The sequence below is a fragment of the Mesocricetus auratus genome, unplaced genomic scaffold (genome assembly GCF_017639785.1).
Source record: "Mesocricetus auratus isolate SY011 unplaced genomic scaffold, BCM_Maur_2.0 Super-Scaffold_100013, whole genome shotgun sequence".
In the NCBI taxonomy this organism is placed as follows: domain Eukaryota; kingdom Metazoa; phylum Chordata; class Mammalia; order Rodentia; family Cricetidae; genus Mesocricetus; species Mesocricetus auratus.
This window is the reverse complement of record NW_024429196.1, coordinates 67,566,497-67,590,741: the sequence shown is the minus strand read 5'-3', so window position 1 is coordinate 67,590,741 and position 24,245 is coordinate 67,566,497. Positions and strand designations below refer to the sequence as shown.

Here is a 24,245-nt window from a genome sequence, read left to right as displayed (position 1 = left end):
GCCTTTTTCTCCCTTGGAGGTACACAACCAAGACCTGTCGATGCTTGCACCATCCAGGTGCCCTGATTTGGAGCCGGGCCCCTGCCAAGTCCAGACTCATCAAAATTACTGTGGCTGTCAGCCCTGTGTAAACGGGAAAGCACCTTCATAAAGAACGAGGAATTGCTGCTTACAATTATACAGCCAAGCTCCCCCGACTCCAGCTCCAAGGAGAAAAGAAGGGACTTGAGAAATGGATTCTGTTTGGGGTTGCGTTGGGATTGGTTAGCTTCCACAGCTATAGGGAACCTGAGGCCCATGCTTTAGAGGCTCCAGTTCGTGACTGATTGGCCCGTTGCTTTGGAACTGAGAAAGGCCACATGTAATGACAGAACTGACAGGTGGAAGAAAAGCTCTTACCTCAAGGCTAAGAAGTAAAGAGGGACAAACTGGGGTTCCAAATCCTCTTCAAGCACCCCCTAGTAACCCAAGAGCCTTCCCCTTTAGGTTCCTACCTCCTCCCACTAGTTCTACCCCGGACAATAATCTTTAACTTGTGGGCCTTTGTGGGCATTGAAGATCTCAGCTATAGCATTGTCATTCTGATCTTAGATGATCTTCCATAGAGGAGATTGTTTGTGTGCTAAGTATGCTGTGCCCTGCTTAAGAGTTTTGTTGGCTATGATGTGTCTGTGTCTGCTTTTTTCATTGTAGATTAGAAACAACATAGGTAAAACCTTCTTTTTTTTTTTTTTTTTTTACTTTCTAGCCCCCAGCCCATTGTGTTCTGTGCTGTGCCTGTTCAGTGGGCCGATGCTGGGCTCAGGACCACTGTAGCTGACTTTTCCCTTTGTTCCCAGTTGTCTCCTCTAGTGCTTTGCTATTAAGACCCTGCTCTGTAAAGACAGTCGCCTAGGACCTTGCACAGTGACTGGGAGGCCATTGCTGCTGTTCCCAGGGGATCAGGTGATGCCCACATATGGAGACCTAGTGGTGTTGGCTTTTCAAAGATCTGTATCATACATGACTCAGTGTTGGGTGACTCAGACTGTGACTCAGCTTGCAGAAATCCCACACAGGGGCTCCTGTTACTGCTCTGACATTGTTACAGGTTTCACTGGGCGTGCCCGGGTTTTAGAACTTGTCCATGTGGTTATAGGAGGTCTGATTTTAAAGCCTGTAGGAAATTGGCATCGTCGTTGTGCTTATTAACAGTGAGGTCAGACTCGACATGCCCCGTGGACTCACCACACCAGGCTGATGTCTCCAGGGACACCTTCTCCCTGGCACAGGTTCTGCTAAGAAGTCACAGGCCTCTTGTGTTTGACAGTGTTGTGGCTTTGCTCTGTTGGTCTGGGTTGGGAACAAATACCCATAGATCCTCCTGTTTCCCACAGGACTTCTGAACTTCCCTGTAGGCTTCCCATAGAAAAACAGCCCTCCCTTCTGCTTGAGTGTAAACCATAAACTGTAATTGGGAAACATTCAGGATGGGGACATTGCATCTTTTATGAGATCTGTTCAGGCAGGGCTTGAATTCCCTGGTTCCCACCATGCAGCATCAACAGCTGCTTTTTTTTTTTTTCTTGAGTCAAGGTTCAAAAAGCAGTGGTAAGTCATTTTTTCCTGTGCTGAGAAAGACTCTTAGGTTTAAAAAAATGGAAGTAAACAGAGGAAAATGTTTTCTAAAAAATTAAAAAGCCTCACAGCTGGGGATACAGCTGAGTGGTCGAGTGTTTATCAAGCGTGTACACTGCATTCAGTCCGCAGTATTGCAAGAAGAGGGGGCCTTCATTTGTCTGGGTTACCACGGTCTTGTGTAGGTCTTTGGGATGTCCTGGGTTCTAAGGCAGAGGGAAGAGAAGCCATCCGTGTGCTGCCTGCAGAGTCTGCTGTTGACATGGGCGGGGCCGGATCGCAGATACAGGAAGGACTTTGAAGACTTGGTTACCAGTTTGGATCTCGGCCACTTGCACCGCTAGTCCTCCTATAATCGTGGTTCCCTGGAGGTTGCTGAACAAAAGGACTGGTTGAGCATCACTGCATCCCAGGGTCCGTGTGTTCACACAGCCCCGGGGTGGAAAAATAATGAGAAGTCCCTAGAATTGGTCCCATTCACCGTTTTATTGACACCATTCATTATATTGTGTTCTTTCCCCCTGCAGCCTCTATCCTAATGGCACAAAAGAACGGGAGCCAGTTTACTGGATTCTATCCCTTAGCCTGCTCTGAACTAAATTATGATGTTCTGTTTTCTTCTTGTCATCCCCAGATATGCATATGTGAGTGTAGACACACACGCACACACACACACACAGGCACACAGGAACGCATGCATACACACACGCACACACACACACACACACACACACTCCACAGCCTCTGCTTACCTCCCACTGCTCCGTCTTAAATGAGAAACGCTCGCCCTTACATTATCAGTGACACTTCTCCAGCAGGACCATGAAGAAAGCTAGAAAAAATGGCCATAGAGGGGCCCTTTCTAAGAACCTTCTATTCTCTCACCCTTAAAGCTATGATGCCCCAGAACTCTTGCAGAAATGGAAGGAAAAGTGATTAACGGGTGACTTCCTTGCACCAAACTAATGATGTGACTCACAGAGACATGACTAGAAACCATCCCAGGCTTTGCCCTGGCTAAGGGCTGTGGTAGGTGCCTCTGTGACCCATCCTGACAACTCAGTAAGGTAGAGGAGTGCTCACGGTTCGCCCCTGAAGACATCAGCACTTTCCAAGGTCTCTCGGCTGGTGAGAGGTCACGCTCACAACTAAAAATAAAAAAGTGAGTGGTTGCCTGTATAATCTGGGTGTGGAAACCATGAACAAAAATCACAAAGGAAAGAGAAAGGATTTGGGCAGTACAAATTTTGTGTTTAGGGCTGGGCCGTGGCAGCACACACCTGTAGTTCCGGCACTCAAGAGGCAGAAGAAGGCGTATCTGAGTTTGAGACCAGCTCAGTTCACAGAGCGAATTCCTCTCAGAACAGCCAGGGCTGCACAGAGAAACCCTGTCTTGGAGGGGGGAGGATTTTTTATTTTTAATTACATCTTAGATGTGTGCCATGTGGACGTCAGAGGACAGCCTGTGGGAGTCGGTTCTTTCCTCCCTCCGTGTGGGTCCCAGGGGTCAAAGTCGGGTCGTCAGATGGGAGGCTGTTACTGGCTGGGGTGTTGCCAAGCTTTCTCCCTGCTGCCACTAAGCAGCCCATTTTTAATATTTGAGTATGAAACATCAAGAATGTTTCGTGAAAAAGTGGGGAAAGAGGCTTGCAGCATGTACAGTAGACCAGCGGTTGATGTCTTTAACATGCTGTAAGAAAAGAAGCAAGGGAGATACCATCTGGCTTATCAAGTAACCCGGGACTCAAACAGTCCATTTAGTGGGCATTACACTGAGTGAGCAGAGAGAAAGGGAAATTGCCAGAATGGGGCTGTCTTCCCTCTTGTGTAGTCAGAATGAAGAGGAGCAATGGGCAGCAGTGGTGGGTGTTGGGGAGCTCCCCTCTGTCTGAGAGAAGGGTCTCACACATGGCATGGAGAAACCAGCTGTTTAATTTGGGGTATCCCTGAAAAGTTATCTTCTGACCTCTACACACACACACACTGTTGAAAGCATATTAAAACTTTTTAAAAAATAAGTCTATGTGGATGGGGGAAGTAGCCTTTTTTTTTTTTGTCTTAAAAAGAGTAAGTTTCCTTTGGGATATGAAGTCATGATAAAATGTGTTCCAGTCTCTCTAGGAATCTGATTGTAAATTTGTGAAAACACATGATCTTCACAGTAGTTCTTTCTATTTTTCTCTTTTCTGAGTTGTGTCTTAGCATAGTTATTTAGGGATAGAAAGGAAGAAAAACATTTCTCTACAGAAACACAGTAAAATATCTGCTTTATATGTTTATATGTATATATGTGTATATACACATAAAAATATGACTACATATGCATATACATTCTATTGTTTTTCAAATTTTTCTCATTTACCAGTCACCAGAATAAAACTTTATTCATATGACAAGCCATGGGGCTGGAGAGATGGCTCAGCAGGTAAAGGTGCTTGCTGCCAAGCCTGATAGCCTGAGGTCAATTCCTAGAACTAACATAGTGGAAGGGGAGAGAACTGTCTTTTGCAAGTTGTCCTTTGACTTCTACTCGCTCATCTACACATATACACAAACAGTCATTGTAAATGTGATAAGTTTGGGTTGTATTCTGTCATCGAGCATAATAGCATAAAAATTTAACTATCTTCTAAAACCATATGAATATATTAAATGGAACGCAAACCAGGAAATATTTTCTGTGTATGTTTATTGTTATGAAGACTAGGAAAGGAATTCATCAGCACAAAAGTAATTTGTATTTTTTATTTTATTTATGATCCTATGTGTGATGTATGCCTCCACATTTTCCATGGATCACATTTGGAAGCCAATGAACAATTTTTTCTTTCTTTCTTTTTTATTTATTTATTTACTGATTGATTTTTTTTTTGAGACAGGGTTTCTCTGTGTGGCTTTGGAACCTGTCCTGGCACTCACTCTGTAGGCCAGGCTGGCCTTGAACTCACAGAGATCTGCCTGCCTCTGCCTCCTGTGTGCTGGGAGTAAAGGCGTGTGCCACCAACACCCGGCTTGAAGTTGGTTTCCTACTTCCACCCTTATACAGGTTGTGGGGATTGAACTCAGGTCACCAGGCTTGTGTGTCAATCAAGCATCTTTACCCACTGCACCATCTCTCCAGCATGATTTTTAGGTTTTTAATTAAAAGTTACTTAAATAGTCCAAACATATTCTATTGACATATCTATTCATACCCATGTGTCTTGTTTACCAGAGGCCTTTGGGACTTACTGAAAGAGTCATACTTTGACTTAATTATCACTTATTAGGAAAGGAGCCTCAGATAGAAATACAGAAGGCTGAGAGCAACTGTATCTACCGAGGAAAAAGTCAACAGATAGGAATGCCTGCTATGTGCCTTATGTTCAGCACAACTGCTAAAGCCCTGTTACCATAGCCTGATAGTTGAAGCCAGAATGGATGGATGGATGGATGGATGGATGGATGGATGGATGGATGGATAGATAGATAGATAGATAGATAGATAGATAGATAGATAGATAGATAGGTAATGCTGCAGGGAAACCTATAAGAGTTTATAACACCATGGAGACCAAGGGTTAAGAGTCACTGACCCACAGCACAAGTTCCTGACTATGGGTCATCTGTCATCACCTTTATACCTGCTCTGCCTGTGTACTCTGAGGATTCCCGATAGAAATTTATAAAGTGTGACTACAGATAAGACACCAGATGGGGAGTCCTTCTTTTCCTTCTTCTTAGAAACATAAATGCAAGGTATATTAGTTCTGTCTTGTTTAGTGTTCCCTAGAGTTTGGACATAGCCTACACTGAAATTCGCCTGTTGCTTTTGAGGCAGGGCTTCATGCATCCTACATTGACCTTAAGCTTGTTTTGTAGCCAAGGATGGCCCTGAACTCCTAGTCTGCCTTCCTCCACCACTCAAGTGCTCAGGTTCCAGACAGGTACAGTGTGCCTGAATTTACTCTTGAGATAATAGAGGGGCAAGATCAGAAGTTCAAGGCTCACCTCGCATCAAAAAATTAATAAAACAAATAAATAATAAAATAAAACAAAATGGCCCTTGCATCTTATATGCCAGGGGATTCTTTGATTAGTTTTCATATGATTTTAGTATACATAACCTGATTTGTTGATTTTTTCCAACTAATTATCTTTAGCTTTAATTTCTATTTTTCGGCAAAGAAGTTATTTGCCCTTGAAAACACATGAGGTCATTCCTCCCACACCTAGCCTATTTGGTTTTAGGAACAAAGATTGGAAATATTACATCTCACTGCCTGACCCTAGAAGAGCCTTAAATTGTTGGCTTATTAATGACTTCGAGAGATGCTCTTTTCCTGAGTCCCTTTCTCAGCTCAAACTCTGTCTTGGTATCTTTTGTGCTACTATGAGGGAATCCCTGAATCTGGACAATTTATAAATGACAGATTTGTTGTCACGTAAACGCCTAAGAAGCTGAGAGTTAAGGGAGGGGTGGTGTCTGCAGAGGGTCCGCTTGCTGCAGAAGGCACCCAGCGGTGAGAGAATGAAAAGGGCTTTAGTAGTACTTTTTCATCTGGACCGCCAGCCTGCAAACACTGACACTGAGACTTACTACTAACTATGAACGCTCAGCCCTAGCTTAGGCTTGTTCCTAACTGGTTCTTATAACCTAAATTAGCCCATGTCTTTTACTCTAAGCCTCGTTATCTCATCTCCATGCTGCTGATCCTGCTTCCTCCACATCTGGCTGGAGACTCCCCCCTTTTCTTCCCAGAGTTCTCTCTCTGACTGGAAGTCCCACCTACACTTTCCTATCTAGCTATTGGTCATTCAGCTTTTTATTACACCAATCATAGCACTACGTCTTCACACAGTGTACAAATATCCCACAGATATTTCTCCCTTTTTGTCTAAATAAGAAGGAAAGGTTTTAACTCTAGCATAGTAAAACTATATACAATTAGAACAATTATCAGGTAAGAATTACATTCACAATGTCCAGTCCATTTGTATTTGGCATATTCAGAGAAAATACTCTATTATATATCCTATCTAAACCACTTTCTATCATAACTTTTATTACTGTTCTAAAAATATCTTTTTAGACCTTAAAACATTTTCTTAAACAATTTGAGCTTTTGTGTCTCTAAACCTTTAAAAACTTTATATCTTTTTTGTAAGTATTTTTTAATTTGGTAACAAAGAAAATGGTATAACTATCTAGTCTTCAACCCCCATCAGAGACCCAAGAAGGATAAAATATTACCTAAGTAAACAAGAAATATATAGTAAACAACTTCCAAAGCTATAGAAAAAAACAGACATCTGGCTGCCTAGACAGTCACCCAAAGTTTCCTCTGTAATGTTGGGGCATCCATTATTAGCCTATAGGCTTTGAACATCTGACAGACTTTTCTGTGAAGCAGGAAGTTTGAAGGACCATCCTACCTTGTCTTGACAAAGATTGGCAGTCATCTTTGTTTGTGTTCTGCTTGTCCAGTTTGAACAGCCTGTTGTCAGCAGTCAAAACAAGGACAGTTTCTTTGCCCAGCTGCTAACTTTGTCACAAAGAAAGCTAACTCTGTATGGAGGTTCTTCAATGCCCATCATCCTTTTTTTAAGTAAATTAGTATTGCAGGAATAGACATGTCTTACTGTCATGAAAAGTCTTATGCTATTAAAACATCTCAAATGTCATATTCTGTAGGTCTCTGAAGTGTTTGAGTGTTTGAAGACCATCTTTCTATCTAAATTATATCTGCTTAATCTTGAAAACATACTTAACATGGCTACCTGTATTTCTTAATTATCCTAAATAGTTTATAATAATAGCTTTTAAGGACTAGAAATTTGTATTACATTGTTAAATGAGCTGCATAGGTATAATACCTTAAACAAGAGTAGAAACATATATACAGTATATTAAAACAAAAATAATCTTAAATTTGTATCACTATGCAAAAAATCCATACCAATGTAAACCATCTGAGATTAATAGTTGGTTTTATAGTTTGAAAGAGGATTCAATAATCTACCCTTTAATCCTAGCATTTCTATATCCCCCCAGTTTAAAATCTTTTTAGAAAAAGATCCCTGAATCTAACCTCCTTTGTTTAGTTTTTTTCCCCTAACCATGACCAATAACATCTTGTAACCAACCCCCCCTAGACAATGACAAACATTCATAACCCACCAAATGACCAAAGCCTCCATCCCACCTCTTGGAAATGGAAATGGGAGCATTGTGTTCTCTAGACTGTTTCCTGTTGTCTCTGGGTGATGGCATCTTTGGGGTACCCAGAGAAAATTGGGATAATGGTCAAGTCCTGGGAGAACTAGCTATGTTATTTTTTCTTTAGTCTTGATCTAATGGGAAAGCGCAGGGTTTATCTGAAGTCTTGGCTGGAGTGGTCTGTGAGGCTGAACCATCTCAGCCGGCAGCTTTGAAGCTCTTCTGGATGCAGAATTTTGAGGAAACTGCAATAGAGGTATTCTGAGAGGCTGGACCATCTGGGCTACTTGTCTTCATTGGTGTTTGGTCCCTTATTTCATGTTCAAAACACACAAACTTTTAAACATAACACGTGTATCTGCATTAACACAAGTATGGAATGTGTGGTGTGCACAAGTCAGCTAAACAAGTTTTTAAGTTTTTTTTGTTGTTGTTGTTTTTCTATGTTTGAGCAGGTAAAAGGCATCTGTCACCTTTATGAGTCCATTTGGACTGTATAACCAAACTATAATGTGAACCTCTATCCATGCCATATGAAAGGATGACATGTAACAATAAGTCATGAGGACTCTGTAGCCAACAAGATTTGCCGTGTCTCATCCAGTCTCAGAGCTGTTCCCGTGTTGAGGGATCAGCGTTTATCTCACATGTCCTGTAGTCTTTCCTGGCTTCTTCCTCACATCTGTAGCCAGGATCCTCAGGAGGTCTCCCCCCAGTCAAATCTGATCTTGATTAGCTTTGAAGGAATTGATAGCTTTTTGCATCCTGTGGAAGCAAAAGCACAACTTTCCCCTTTTGCAATACATTTTCCAAACTTGCATTCTGAAGTCAAGATAGCCCTAAAATATCTAGGCTGTTTTGATTCATCAGGCCCTTCCACAATCCAATGTGTCTCAGCATGTACCATTTTTCTGTTCTTTAGCATTTCAAAACTTCAAGGTTAACAAAGCACAATATAAGGTTCAAGCTCCCTGTAGTATAATAGTTCCCAACCCTAAGTGGCTTGTTTTCAGATTACTTTGCTTTCTCTTTAAAGGCTTTATTATTTTTAAACTATTTTTATGACTGTCTATACCCATTTTCTTTCTTCAGCAACTGAGCACCTTTTGAAGCATATTCTACCATTTTAGAGGTTTTCTGTGTCTGGACCTGGCTTTCTGTGTGTCTGTAGCTTTCTCTGACACGAGCCAAGCATTAAAACTGTCTGCCATGCAGTTTTACTTACACATGGCACTGGCAGCTAATGCAAACTGGCAAGCAGCATCTCAGAGTCAACGCCTGTTATGCCATGACCACCGGCCTGTCTGAGAGACTGTGGAACTAGGAAGCTACGTCTGGCTCCTTGTCCAGACCCTCTTTTAGCTTTCTCATGCCCTCTGTTTGTATATTCATACCCCAGGTGGGATACCATATGTAGTAGTCCTTTGAAAAAAGTGTAAGATGCTGTGGTGTGTGAAGGGAGCCCGAGAGCCTGTTAGCAGACAAGGACCTAAGAGCAGTATTTGTAGTTACGTGTGTCATGGACCATCATACCAGCAGCACCTTCACAACACACTGTGTGTCTAGAAAAGACTGTTATAATTCGGTGTGTTCTACCAACATGTTTTTAGTAAGCTGTACACTAAGTGGTAGATGTTAGAAATGGAGAAGTAAAACAATGTAAATGTGGAATATTTTTTTACTGATCATTTTGCAAACTTTAACATCCCACCTTTCCTTTCTCTCTGTGAGTGTCCCATGCATTTATAATGTATATAACTCTGTACATTATATATATATAATATAATGTATATAACTCTTTACATTATATATAGCTACTATGACGTGGCTTTTCCCTATTTAACATTGCTTCTTAATATTATAATTGTTGACACACATGGCTTAGTATTTTTTAATTTTTAAATGTATTCTTTTTCATCTTGCAATGTGTACCTTTAAGGCATCCACTCCCATACTAATAATGGGTGTTTAACGTGACTGCAATTTATAGCATGGTAAACAAAGCTGCCAGGGCATCCAGGGCCATGTGGGGGAATGTGTCACTCAGATAGATGAACACAGTGGGGCCCAGGGGAGGCTTGGTCCCTTCCCTTGTCAGGTTTTCCTTCAGATTAGCCACTTGCAATGATTCTTTCTGCAGCAGTTTATAAATGATGTCTTTCTCTACAACTCACCAATATTTGATGTTGCCAGAATTTCACTTTTTGGCACCTTCGTTGTTGAAGTGTCTGCTTTTGTCCCTTATTGACAGTCTTTGAAGAGTCTTGCCCTGCAATCCTGACATACGGCAAGGCAGTTCTAAAATCCTATCCAACTTCCCATAAAGGAGAATGTACAACTAGTAATAGCTTGCATTTGTTCTTTTTAATATGAGGAGATTTTCAAATATGCTCATCGACAAAATGATTAAGCTGACTTATTCTTTCAACAAATATTTATTAAGCATTTTATATGAGACACTAGGATTACAAAGATAAAAAGATTGTCATCTCTGGACATCAGCGTGCTCTTACCCAGGGCTAGAAACAGTATCCAAGCCAGTAGTGCCTACAGATGCAATAACAGCAAATGTTCTAGAAAGCCCAGGAATATGGAGTAAGGAAGTGTCATGTCATTCGCTTAATTGTTGGTAAGTCAATGTGAGGAAGGTACATGCCATGGTTTAGGAGCAAAACTGATTTTGCAAGCCAGGTGTGGTTATCCATACCCATAGTCTCAGCTCCTGAGCAGGCTGGGCTAGGAGGGTCACTGGGATTTGTGCATTTGAGATCAATCTGAGCGACATAGCAAGACCCCATCTGCATGAGACGGCATTTGTTAAGCTCTTATATATAACTGTATAGTAAACATTGCACATACCTTTAAATGTTGAGAGGAGACGACTGAGAGAAGGCTGTTACCAATACTCCTGTTAGAGGGCTGGAGAGATGACTCAACTGTTAAGACCACTTGCTGTTCTTGCGTAAAACCTGGGTTCGGTTCCCAGAACCCACATGGTGGCTCAGCACTGTCTGTAACTTCAGTTCCAGGGGCTGCAGCACCCTCTTCTGGCCCGGAGGGCACTGCACATGTAGTTTACATACGTATGTCCAAACTAAATACTTACCCACATAAAACAAATCTCTTTAAAACACACACACACACACACACACTCAACACAAATCACCCTTTTTAACTTTACTTTTAAATCTGCTTGGGTGCTAGGTAAATGACTCAGCAGTCAACATTGCTGCTGCCGCCCCTTCATCAAGTGGCTCACATCTGCCGAAGCTCCAGCTTCAGGGAGTCGGAGTCGCTCTTCTGGTTTGTGTAGGCACCCACACTCGCTCATAAAACCAATAAATCTTAAATGTTTGTCTTCTAGGTCAGGAAGTCGTTTTCAAGTGCCTCGGGGAAGGAATTCTAGAGAAAGCCTTTCAGGGATACAATGCTTGTATTTTTGCATATGGCCAGACAGGTAAGGTGTATGTATATATAATATAATATGATACAATGCAAGTGCTTGGAAGGGTGTAGGTCAGGGGATGAGTGCTTTCCTAACGTGCAAAATCCTGCATTTAGCCCCAACCCTTAACCAAAAACAATAAATACATAAGTGTTTCTTTTGTCTGTATGTTCGGGGTAATAGGGATTGAACCCAGGACCTCTTGTGTGCTAAGCATGAGTTGTATTCCACTGAGCTATATCCACACCTTAAATATAATTTCCTCACATTTAAAAGGCAGGGGGCAGCTTGGGAAACCCAGAAATATTCTCCTGATGTTTTGGACCGAACTAATCATGCCATCAAAAGTATCCTGCTTTTTGAAAATGCATCAGTTCTGGCAATTGCCTAAGTTCAGTGTTAATGAGTGTAGCTAGTTCCAAACCATTAAGTGTCGTTTTCCTAAATCATAGTCTTAACCCGGATTTGAACTGGAACGCTAATCACCAGTTTCTCAGTATAAATGTTTTAGGTGAATCAATACAAACATTTTTAGAATCCCCCACTACTGAGCCTTCCACATGGGCACAAGAATGATGCTGGATTCTACCCAGCTGTTATCACTCTGAGCTGTTGCTCTTTCAAAGTGGAAAAGAATAATAATTCTTCATAACACTTCCTTCTACTGCATCAGACTATAGCTACAAGAATCCAGAAAGAGTGAAGATAATGTGGCATTTGGTAATCCAGCCATGACACACTGTTTGTGTTGCTTAGTGGACAGCCAGGATTTTACTGTGTATGCAATGTTGTATCCCAGTGGAACTTTATCCAGAAGTAAAAGGCTTGTCGTGTAGGCATGTGGACTTCACTTTGGTCACCAGAACACGTATAGTAAAACTGGGCATGGTGGCATGCACTTAGAATTTGGTGCTTCAAAGGCAGAGTCAGGCAGATTCCTGTAGTTTGATGGCCAGTCTGACTCGTGTACCTGGCAAGCTCTGGGGCCAGAGAGAGACCTTGCCTCCAATAACAAGGATGGCAGAAAAGGAATGACACCTGAAGTTGACCTCTGCTCTCCACACGCACAGGCACTCATGTACACATTCATCACACACAACACTTTCCATACTGCTTAGAAGACAGGCTTGCTCTCCAAGGATGCATGTGTGGTGATTGCATTTCTAGACAGTCATTCCTACATAATGGACCGTGCCAACCTTTCAGAAATAGATCGGAGATTCCAATGTGAAGGAGAAAAGAGTAACTGAGCAACTGTTGTTCAGGCGTCTGGGTTTGAGGTCAAGTTTACCCCATTTTTTTCTGTATGGCTTTTGCTTTTGAGTAAGGGCGCCTGGCATTAATGAAATGTTCCGCTTGCTCTCCCTCCTGCCCTTCCTGCTCTCGCTTGCTCTTCTCCAGGTTCTGGAAAGTCCTTCTCCATGATGGGTCATGCTGAGCAGCTAGGCCTTATCCCCAGGCTCTGCTGTGCCCTGTTTAAAAGGATCTCTCTGGAGCAGAATGAGACCCAGACCTTTAAAGTCGAAGTATCGTACATGGAAATTTATAATGAGAAGGTTCGGGACCTCTTGGACCCCAAGGGGTAAGTGGGTGCTTGAAATAAAGCTTGAGTATAGGAAGACTAGAGTCAAGTGATCGTAGAATTGAAATTGCTGGGGTGTGTACATGTCTGAGCCATTGGTCACTGCTCTGGTGTCAGTTTGTGTACTGAAAAGGAGGAGCTTCCCCAGACTGGTCACTGTGCCGGTTGTATGCAGTTTATCCTATACTGCCATGTAAAGTTACTCCTATCACTGTGTAAAAAAAAATGTTTTTACCACTGGTGTTAGTTTTTGTCACCAGGGACAATTCATTAAAACTAAGTTGTAGGAGCTGGAGAGATGGTTCAGTGGTTAAGAAAGTGGACTGCTCTTCCAGAGGACCCAGGTTCCAGTCCCAGCACCCACAAGGTGGCTAACCATCATCCATAATTCCAATCCCAAGGGATCTGTTGCCCTCTTCTGGCATCTGTGGGTACTGCACACATGGTACATAGACATGCATTCCAGGAAGTACACATAAAATAAAAAAAGTGAAGTAAATACGAATTGTAGAGGTGAGTGATATGGTACATGCCATTAGTCCCAGCATTCAGAGGCCAAAGCAGGAGGATTACTGCCTATTTGAAGCTATTATGGGCTGCATAGTGACTTCTAGGTCAGAGTTATGTAGTGAGACCCTGTCTCAAAGAAACAACAAAAACTTGTGTTCTAAAGACACATTGGTCCTTGCATTCATAAATTGGAAGTTAACTGGTGGGAGGATTGCAGCCACCGCTCCTTCTCTGGTTATGTTGGGAGCAAGCAGGGAGCTCTTTAAGGGTCTTGACTGACTTGAGTCTCAACGCCCCCCAATCTAAATGATTTGGAAAACACTGGTAAAACCCAGGCATCTACATCTTTCAAAAACTAGGTGATGCTGGGTGTGGTGGCACATCCCTTTAGTCCCAGCACTGGGGAAACAGAAGCAAGTGAATCTATGAGTTTGGAGCCAGCGTGGTCTACAGAGTAAGTTCCAGGACAGACAGGGCTACACAGAGACACCTTGTTTTGAGAAATCTAAACAAACCAAACCAAACAAACAACTTAAGTGTTAAAAACCAGGTGAGTTTGATTCTTTTATTATTTTTTTTTTATTTTGGCTTTTGGCTTTTCAAGACATGGTTTCTCTATGTAGCTTTGTAGACCAGGCTGACCTCAAACCCACAGAACTCCACCTGCCTCTACCTCCCAAGTGCTGGTATTAAATGTGTGTACCACCACTGCCCAACTCATAATTTCTTTTTTTCCCCCCAGCAAAAGTTTTCATTGATTTAAAATAGGTTGGAAAAAGTATAGAAAGCACATATGTATCTTATGAACTATAAGAAATGAAGTTGACATTTAATCATAGCACTCAAAAATAACCTTAGTTAACACCTGAGCATGTCTCCCTGCTGTGTTTCAGCTCTGTGCCATGTGATAACAGTCCAGTATCCTGAATTTCCTGTGTAACTTAATGACCACTTTCCCCATCAGTAAATACTTGTCAGTTGTTTGAGCAACTGTGTAGTATGTAGCATTCCTGCCCACTTTCCACTCCTATGCTCTCAAATGAAAGCAAGAGTTTTAACAATTATGCTATAGACATCAAGAATGTTCCCAGTCACAGAAACGTTTGTGTTTACTCAAAAGAGTTACTAACTGCTTATACAAAAGATTGTTTGTGAGAGTACAATCAATCCCTGCCTACTCACCGCTTGTCTTAGAAAATGGAACACGACCGGTAATTCTTAATCTTCCTATATGCCCCCCTAGAGACTTACTTCTTTTCCTGCCAATCCCCAAGTCACCTGCCATTAGGAATTTTATATTTACCATTTTCCTTTTCTTCTGCAGCATTTAGCCATGATCTTGTACAGCTTTAACTTTGTGTAAACAGCACCAGCATATATTCATCTCATTAGTTTTTGTATATGGGACAACAATGTGATAGCTTTTGCTATTGTTTAATATCCACTGTGTGATCACAGTTTGTTCCTTTTCTCATCACTTGCATGGTGACATTTCCTCAGTTTGTGCTGCTCTGAGCCCTCATAAGCAGGCTTCCTGGCACATAGGTCCAGAAGTTTCTAGAAGGTTCATCTGCAGATAGGACTGGAGTCACAAGATAAGGAGGCTCCTGCTTCATTAAATAGAGCACCAACAGTATGCAGGAATTCCAGATATCAGCCTGAGGGTCCCTTGAGAGCATGCTAGCTTACTTCTTGCTATTGAGAGCATTGCAGAATTTGACCGTTAAGGAGAATGAGCACACTGCTGGGGTGTATACATGACAGTAGTTATCTCGAAGATCAGATCGGTTGTCTCTGAGTCCAACAGAGTTGCTTTAGTGACATTGAATTCTCATACTTAAAAGTGAGATTAAAGGGAATAGCTGAAAAATGCTTTAGAAACTTTGCCAAGACTTTCAGAAACACAAGGGATTTCCCACATCTGAGAGGCGCCAAGCATTAAATCTTTGAAAGACGATTAAATACCCCATGCCATGAAAGAGATGTTGCCTACAGTACAGGAAGAATCTAATAGCGCTACGTTTTAAATCTCATTGATCTGATAAATGTCTCAGATGGGTCCCAAATCAGAGGTAATCATTCAGTATTCTCAAGAACCCTAAAGAGGCAGTGAGATGTCTCATGAGACTTGCTGCTGGGCCCAGCAATGTGAAGTTGATCCTAGGGACACATGTGATAAAAGGGGAGAACTCACTTTCCTTGGACATCCATCTGTACCATCTCAATCACACACACAGACACACATACATACACTCACATACACACACACATAGACCCACATATACAAATACACACACAGACACACTCATACCAAACACACACTCACACACATACACACTCACACACACAAATGCACACATACAGGCACACATACATATACACACACACACATTAACTGAGCCCCCAAAATTGTCATCTGCAGAGCCAGTTCAAATATCGGACACCAGTGGCTACAATTGTGTTATTACCTGACTTTTTGTATAAAATCTCCAGCATTCAGGCAACATAAATCAGTGAAACTTGAAAAAGTAAATTAAAGTTAAAAATATTTTATTATTGTTCAGTATTTGCTCAAAAAATTTAACCTTAAGAGAGGGGGAAAAAAAACCCAATGAGGCTGGGTGGGTGGGGAGGATATGGGAGGAGTTGGGCAGGGGAAAAAATGGTCAAAATATTTTGTTTGGAATTCTCAAGAAAATAAATAAAAACTGTCAAAAAGAATGTAAGATGTTCTTGATAAAGAATGTACGGGCTTCTCCATCTACTAACACAGGGGAGCCAAGCCCAGGCTTAGCTGCCCTGACTTTTCTTGGGACGAGAGCGATGTTTTAAAATAGTATCGATGTTTGAAATCAGTGTAAATGCGTTTCTTGTGTGGAATGCTGCTTTGTTAGTCCATGGCTATTAGAATACCTTCTAATCTCTGAAAACCCTTGGAAACTGTAATCTGAATTTCCAAATGCTCAAGCAGTTCCCAGTGTGTAGGATTCACTCACTCTGATTCTTCTCCTACAGGAGTAGGCAATCTCTTAAGGTCCGAGAGCATAAGGTCCTGGGACCATATGTAGACGGTCTGTCACAGCTGGCTGTCACCAGCTTTGAGGTAAGAGGTTTCTTTTTTTCTTTTAATGCCATTAAAGAAAAAAAGGCAGGAAGTCAGGATAGGTGATGCTGAGCCTGTTTTTGTATGGATGTGTGATAGCATAGTGATGCCATTCACAGCCTCAGGCGTACAGACCAGCACAGCCCAGGAGAAATGCCATTCCATCACACTTCTGACAGTCTTGTTGTGAAGAGTTGTGAAGCCAGAAAGTCAGGCGATCAGGTTTCTGAGTGTTTCCTTCTTACCTCTGTTGAACTGTCTCCCCAAGATGGCCATTGACATCCTTTGAACAAACCTGGTAAACTACATGGCATTTGGTGATTGACTAATTCCTTCTTGTAGGCAGACCCTGCTTTGACTTCTAAAGCTCTTTCCTCTGCTGCCCCCTGCTTTTCTGCATCACTCCTTTGTCCAAGGATTGATCTGTGTTGCTCCCAGCCCTTGACTTTTATACCCAGATGTACTGTTCTACTGCTATTTCTATAGTCATTACTCTGGATCCAAGTCTTGTAGCACAGATTGTTAGTTCTTTTGCTGGAGAATGCTGATGAATGAGAGAATGAATAGATGAACAGACCCCTATATTTGCTTATGATATATAAGAGATGTAGGAGACACATTATCATCTGAGACTAAGTAAAGCTAAAATGAGGGTCAGTGTCCAGCTATTTAAATGAAAACACATTGTATCTCTTGAGTTAGATTTGGACTCATTCATCACTCTAAGTGCTCTGAGGTTCTGATGAGAATAAACAGTCCTGTCTCAATGGTGTCCGGTCAGCACTTTGACTAAGCCCGTTTCCCAGTTAGTGGTGATGGAGCTGGGTCCCTGTCATTTTGTCACTTACTACCAACAGCCAGGAAACTCCTTTTGCACCTGAGTGCTGTCTTCCCCAGATACGGGAATCTCAGATGACCTCCATCAGCATCTCGGTGCGTGGAGAGTTTCTTTCATAGCATTCCTTCAGCAGATGTCTTCTAAGCGTGCACAGGCTCCAGGTGTGCACTAGGAGTGAGGATACAAAGATAACAGAGAAAGTCCCCTGCTCCTGCAGAGCCACAGTCGTCGGGAGAGGGCGGCAGATAAGCAGGGAACAGGCAGCCACGCCAGGGTGACAGGCACAGGAGAGTTGGAATTAAATGAGGTGACTTGTTCTTGAGTGTGTGTAGTGCTCAGTGTCTGCACTTCTGGGGATGTGTGAGGGAACAAGTGGGGTGTTGGCAGGGCGTGAAGAGAGCTAGGGCAGAGGAAAAAGAAGGCTCTGTGTGGGGAGGAGGCCTGAGCTGTGCTGTGCTGAAGAGGCTGGCTGTTTCTGTGGAAGGGTGTGGCCAAGGCCTGGGGTCATCCTGAACACATCCCGGGGGTGCCGGGTGCACCTCCATGTTTGCTCATAACGCTTTCTTTCTTGGTCTTTGCCTCTAGGACATTGAGTCGTTGATGTCTGAGGGGAACAAGTCTCGGACGGTGGCTGCAACCAACATGAATGAAGAGAGCAGTCGCTCCCATGCTGTGTTCAACATCATCATCACACAGACGCTGTATGACCTGCAGTCTGGGGTGAGGGACAAGGCGCAACCTTCCGAGGTTGGGGAGCTCGGAGTGTAAACAGGGGAAGTATTTCACAACTGGATTCAGAGGCTGAGAACTGTGTGTTGTCATAGTCTTGCCATTTGGGCTACTTAAATCACCTAGGTTGTTAGGCCTTCCTTTTATGCAGGTATTTTTAAATTGGATTTTTCAGGATTGGGGATATAGCTCAGTTGGTAGAGTGCTTGCGTAACATGCATGAAGCCCTTGGTTCGATTCTCCAGTGCTGCATGAAACCTATAGACAGGAAGATCAGAATTTCAAAGCCATCCTCTACTTCTTCGGACTCCATTTGAAAAAAAAATTGATTTTGTGTGTAAACATCCTAACCAGCATGATAATATCACCATATAACTTTTAAATATGTATTCTTTCTTACTAAAATTTCTCTAAAAACAATCAAGTCTACTTCATGGCTACTGTGGGATATTACAAAAGAAACTGTAGCATTTGATCTAAAATCCACATCTCAAAAAGGTAGAATTTGATTCAAATGCAAAGGAACTTCATGTGTTCATGTTTCCTCCAAGGTGCATAAAACCTCTAGCTTCCAACTGTCCTGGAAGTTCTTCTAACTGTAAATGGAGTTCTTAATTGGTCTAAATAACAAAAACCTGGAGTCAGATATAGAAGGAAATGCTGAGAGATCAGAGAGAAGAGGGAGCAAATCTAGGCCACCCTTACCTCATTAGCTTCCCAGCAGAAAAGAGCGAGTTCCTGTCTTTTCCCACTTAACATCCTTTCTCCACCAAGCCATCTCACTTCCTGTTTCTGCCCAGCCATCTATCTCACTTCCTGTCTGTCTGTACAGACCTCCTTACCACTATGGTTAGCTAGTGGCAAGCTCCACCTTCTGATCTTCAGACAAGCTTTATTTGTATAAGCAAGATATTACCACAACTGCCCTGGATGTCTGGAAAACTTTCTCCCCAGCTGCAGAGCAGAATGTTAGCTTTCTGCACCATTTTAAGTTTTGACTTAGGGGGCTCAGGAAATGGCTTAGTGGGTAAAACCCAAGCCACATGAACACGGGGGCCAGAGCTTAGATCCCCGTAACTCCCGTCAAGTCAAATGGTGGTGCACATCTGGAATCCAAGCACTCCCATAATGAAGTGAGAAGGGGGAACAGAGATGGGAACATCCCCAGAAGCCTGTGGACCCGATATCCTGGACCACTGAGCCTAACAAGGGAGATCCTGCCCCAACGAGGTGGAATACATGTGAACCATACATACATGCCCAGTAAAAAGATTTTAAATTTCCCCTTCTAGAAAGTGATTTGCTGACTGAGATAGCTGTGATTACTATCCTGAGCCCTTTGTGGTATTGTGGATCACAGTATTGATAAAACCATCAGTGCCCATGTGGCTTTCCCTCATGTCTGCTGTTTCTCTCTTATCTCCTCCAATTAGAACTCAGGGGAGAAAGTCAGTAAGGTGAGCCTGGTAGACCTGGCGGGGAGCGAGAGAGTGTCGAAGACAGGAGCTGCGGGCGAGCGGCTGAAAGAAGGCAGCAACATTAACAAGTAAGGTGACTGGAGCGACTTGGGTGACAAGTTGGTTTGCTTTGAGTTTGGAGGGCTGGTTGCATTGTGAGGAACCAGGGGTTGTAATGCAAAGTGGCTGAAGTGTTTGTAGCTTTAGTAAGCACAGTGGAGACAAATGCAGTCTGCCATTGTTCCAGTGCATGGCATGCACTGAAGTAAAGTCACGCGGTATAACCCAGCCACACCCCTGCCAAGTGGTACAATGCCTGTGCGTATCGTCGTGTGAACAGCTGGCCCCCAGCTCAGGGTGGCTGTAGTAGTAGTTACTTTTATTGTCGCGCTGATTATAAATGACTACAGTGACTGAAGGGTGGGAACAGTGTATGTGGGCTCACAGTTAAAAGTCCATCGTGGTGGAAAGCATGGGGACAGGAGGAGTGCCCGGCTGCAGCCACGGGAGCTGGCTTTCTTGGGATGGGTGGAGGACAGAACGCTGCCATAAACCTCAAGACCTGATTCCCAGGGCTCCACCTCCTAAAGGTTCGCACAACAGCACCATCTGGGGACCAAATGTGCAAGCACATCCCAGCCCGAATGGTTCAACTCAGGCTTTCCCAGGTTTTCTGGGAAACCGTGTAGTCTGATCCTGTACCTCCAGGCTGCATACATGATGGCAACCCGCAGCTCACCGGGAGAGACACATCCAACACTCCACACTGTGTTGGGCTGCTAAACTGCAGCCCGGGTTAGGGCATGTGTGTTAACTGTGACCTTGACTCAGTGCTTCTGACTGAGAGTAGCTTTATCTGGAGCTAACCCCTTTGCAAGTCAGGGAACGCCTGCAATAATGTCTTGGGTAAACGTCAAGCTCAGTGTTAATAGGACAGATTGTATCACAGAAAAACCTGCCGTAAATTCCTTTGTAAAGCTGATGCTGTTTGTGTATGAGTGAAGTAGATGAGTCTAAAGGTTACTAATACCACACTGGACTGGAGTCTGTGTGCGTGCGTGTGTGTGCGTGTGCGTGTGTGTGTGTGTGTGTATGTGTGTGTTTTGCTTTGCAAAGTCTGAGAGAAAGCATAGTGGTAGGATACGGGTTGGAGTTTTCCAGAGAAACAAGGAGGAACCTAAAGGAACCTAAAAGGAAGGACTCAGTCTGCAGGATCCCAGTGACTCGTGCCATGGAAAGACACGCAGGAGGAAGTCCTCTCCAAATTAAAAGGGAAGAGGATTTGTGTCCAAAAGTTGTTCGAGGACCAGGCTGCCCAGGGTTCATCCCACATCCAGTGTTTAACAGATGTGTGTGTCGTGGGCGAATGACTTAGCCACTCTGCCTCATTTTCTTCATCTAACTAGGGGAGGTTCAAGAGTAGCTGCTTCCTCAGTTTGTTGAAGATTAAATGCCATCATGTATTTAGAACAATGCCTGGTGTGTGGTTTGTACTGAATAAATACTAATTACATCAGTACTGTTTTTCTAATTAGCATAATTGCCATTATTATTCCAAGTTCTACAAAAGAAATAGTTTATAGCTGTTATCTCTTTCTGATGATTAATTGTAATTTGAGGTCTTGTCTTGAATAGAATGTGACAAGCGGAAATATATTTAGGAGCATGTTCCTGCAGCCTGACATTTTAGCATCAGACTGGCACAGAAAGTTAAAAAAAAAAAAAAAGATGTGAAGCATCACCCCCTTTATCAGGCCAACACAGCTGCACACAGTGGGGGAGTCTCTCCTTTTTAGGGGGTTCACCTCCCAGTCATCCTGTCTGGGGCCCTGATGAGGAGGGCTTTGTTGTGGTTCATGACAAGGCAGCACAGGAGGCCGGGATGGCCCTGCAGCTCTTCTTCCCGAGGTCCCAGAAAAGGGTGGGAAAACAGAGACAGGAGCAGGGTGTGTGTGTGTGTGTGTGTGTGTGCGCGCGTGGGCACGCGCGCGCGCGCGCGTGTGTGTGTGTGTGTGTGTGTGTGTGTGTACACGCATGCAAGTATGGAAGGGTCCCCTGGAGTTGACATTCTAGGCAGTTGGGAGCCACCGTGTGGGTGCTGGGAATTGAACCCAGCTCCTCCAGTAGAGCAGCCGGTGTCTTAACCTCTGAGCCCTCTTTCCAACCCTAACCTACCACCAGCATTGCAAGATGGATTTCGTCTTCGTCTGGCTGATGAGTAAACCCAGGCAGACAGTAGTCAGGTTGTTAGCCTGAGGTCACTGAGCCCTACATGTGGTACTTGAGGTTGACCATGGGAAAGCTCCAGGGACTGTGTGTTGTTTTCCTAGAAGAGTCTGATTCTTAGGTTCTAGCATGGAGCCTGATGATGCCCCTTATATTTAGATACCACGTTATTTAGAAATCCTGACTGGAATGAACTGGATTGTCCGAGGGCCAGGTGGTAACATAATCTAGATCCCCTAACAACTTTTGTATAATGACCTATGAGTTCTCCTAACATCCTACCCTTTCCCTAACTTACACACCAAGGTCCCTGATCAATGGAGTGTGTAGGCCTTCCCGCCGCTTTGTGAGGTGGACCTCTGTGTTCAGTATTCTCTGTAGCTCTTTTGTATAGGGCACAGAGATGGTCATTTTGTGTCTGCTGATACAACAGGCAGCTTAAAGACTTGCAAACTGATGTTTGGGAATGTCGTCACCTAAGTGAGAAGCTCATCAAATATGAGTCATAAATGGACTCTGTGCCATCCCTGCAGTGCATGCTGGGAATGCAGAAGGATGTGAAACACCGTGATAGTCACAATATGCCACATAGCTCCACAATGTGAAGTCTAAAACCTGTGTGTGTGTGTGTGTGTGTGTGTGTGTGTGTGTGTGTGTGTGTGCGCGTGCGTTACAAGGCAAAGGGCTTTGGCAGGTGTAATTGGGGTAGAGATTATTCAAGTGGACCCTCTGTGTCAAAGTGTCCTTACAAATCAAAGAGGGAGATAGGTAAGCCAGAGACACAGCAAGAGAGCGAGAGACATGACTTTGGCTCTGCTTGAAGATGGAGGAAGGGACTGTGAGTCGTGAATGAGGGTGGCCTGTAGAAGGTAGGAGACAATAGAGAGTGGAGTCTCCCTAGAGCTTTCCCAGGTAATGCAGATCCACCAACACCTTGGCCTTAGTCCAGTGGTATACAGTCTGGGTTTCTGACCTCCAGAGCTGTAATATTGCAAACTTGTGTGGATTTAAGCCACAACATTTCTGGTAACAAGTGATAGCAGGATGGTGACCTTTGAGGGGCTTTCTGAGTCAGGTGAGAAAGAGCATCACCACTCCAGAAGCAGAAGGCACAGGGATTTTCTTGGCTAGGCCAAATCAAAACTACTCTCATGATGCAGCCTCCAGACTATAGCTCTAGACTGTTTCTATACTGATCGTCTTTATTTGTCATATCATGGTTATTTCATTTTTATTATGGAGACTGTCCAAGATCCCTCCAGGGGTCTCATAGTGTATATAATGAGCACAGAATTCTAAAAGACTCCTAAGTTCAAGACACATGCAAACTCAAGGATCTCAGATACAAACTTGAACTTTGCAGACCTGTAGAGCAAGTGTGTGATGATTAGATGCTGATTAGAACACAGGCTGAGTAAACCCTGGCCTTGGGAGGTAGAGCGAAAATAGCTTTGGAGCTGATATGTTGGTACGTAGATTGCCATAGAAACGCGTGAAGAGCAGTAAGAAGCCAGCAGAGTGAATGACAGCTGATGGGAAGGGGTCAAGATGGGCTTCCAGGGGAGACCCTGCAATTTCCTGGCTATCCAGACTAACTATGTGACCTTCCCTCGATTTCCTCCTCTGTAAAAACATGACTCAGGAAGCCGTTAGTCATATACTTCCTGTGAAGATTCAGCCAGCGGTTTCTCATAAGGTGCTTAGGGCAGCGGCTGGCACGCAGGAAGCTGAGCATGTGCTAACCATGTTTAATAAGATGAAACTGTTCATAGTCCCACAAAGGGCTTCCTAAGCCTCATGATCAGTGACCAGCCCAGATGCTAAAGCTAGCGAAATCGCTGATGTTTCCTAAGTGCGCTCTCAGCCTCTCGGCCGGCTTCTTCCTACACAGCATCAATAATCCTCCTAAGCAGGCCTGTCAGCAGCTTCACAGGACTTCAGTATCTGCCTAATGTACTGCAGATTCAGGGACGTCACCTCTCCCAAAGCACTTAAGTGCTATAAAATGTGTGGCACTCCTTTCGTGTGAGGAATGGAGGCACCAAGGCAGCACATGGCTGCACTGTCCAGGGACGAGGGGATGCAGCTCCTCGGTAGCCATTCTACCTGGGGAGCCAGGGTGAGAGGCTGTCCATCAGAATGCCAGGCTGCAGCTCCACCTGTCCGGCGAAAGTGCGATGGAGAAGCCATTTCCCTGCCTCTGGACTCTGGATGCCTCAGTTTCTCTATAAGCTGGCTCAGTTCATGGGGCACACTTTCTAGGGCTCCCAGACTTGGCCATGGCTCCCTCATATTTTCCGCCTATTCCCAGTCTGGTTTCCATCACTTCTCTTGTGGTAAAGTGTCTGCATAGACCCGTCACCCCGGTTACTCAGGAGGCTGAGTAGGGTAGGAAAACACAAGTTCAAGGCTTTTGTGGGCTACAGAGTGAGTTCAGGGCTAGTGAGGCTGGCTAAGAAGACAAAGAGAAAAAAGACTCACCATAGGCAAGGCCCCCAGTTCAGCCCCCAGTTCTGCAAAACTAAATAATAACATGATA

General features: G+C 43.6%; 1 protein-coding gene across 7 annotated transcripts in view; it reads left to right on the top strand.

Moving 5' to 3' along the window:
- Kif13a (kinesin family member 13A) overlaps positions 1 to 24,245 on the top strand; it is a 188,371-nt gene that overhangs the window by 91,795 nt on the left and 72,331 nt on the right. For all 7 annotated transcript variants that reach the window (XM_040755927.1, XM_040755924.1, XM_040755926.1 and 4 more), the window contains 5 exons: positions 11,181 to 11,273; positions 12,663 to 12,843; positions 16,369 to 16,456; positions 17,880 to 18,014; positions 19,457 to 19,569. In XM_040755927.1, coding sequence (XP_040611861.1) covers positions 11,181 to 11,273; positions 12,663 to 12,843; positions 16,369 to 16,456; positions 17,880 to 18,014; positions 19,457 to 19,569 — 610 coding nt within the window. The remainder of the gene's footprint in view (positions 1 to 11,180; positions 11,274 to 12,662; positions 12,844 to 16,368; positions 16,457 to 17,879; positions 18,015 to 19,456; positions 19,570 to 24,245) is intronic.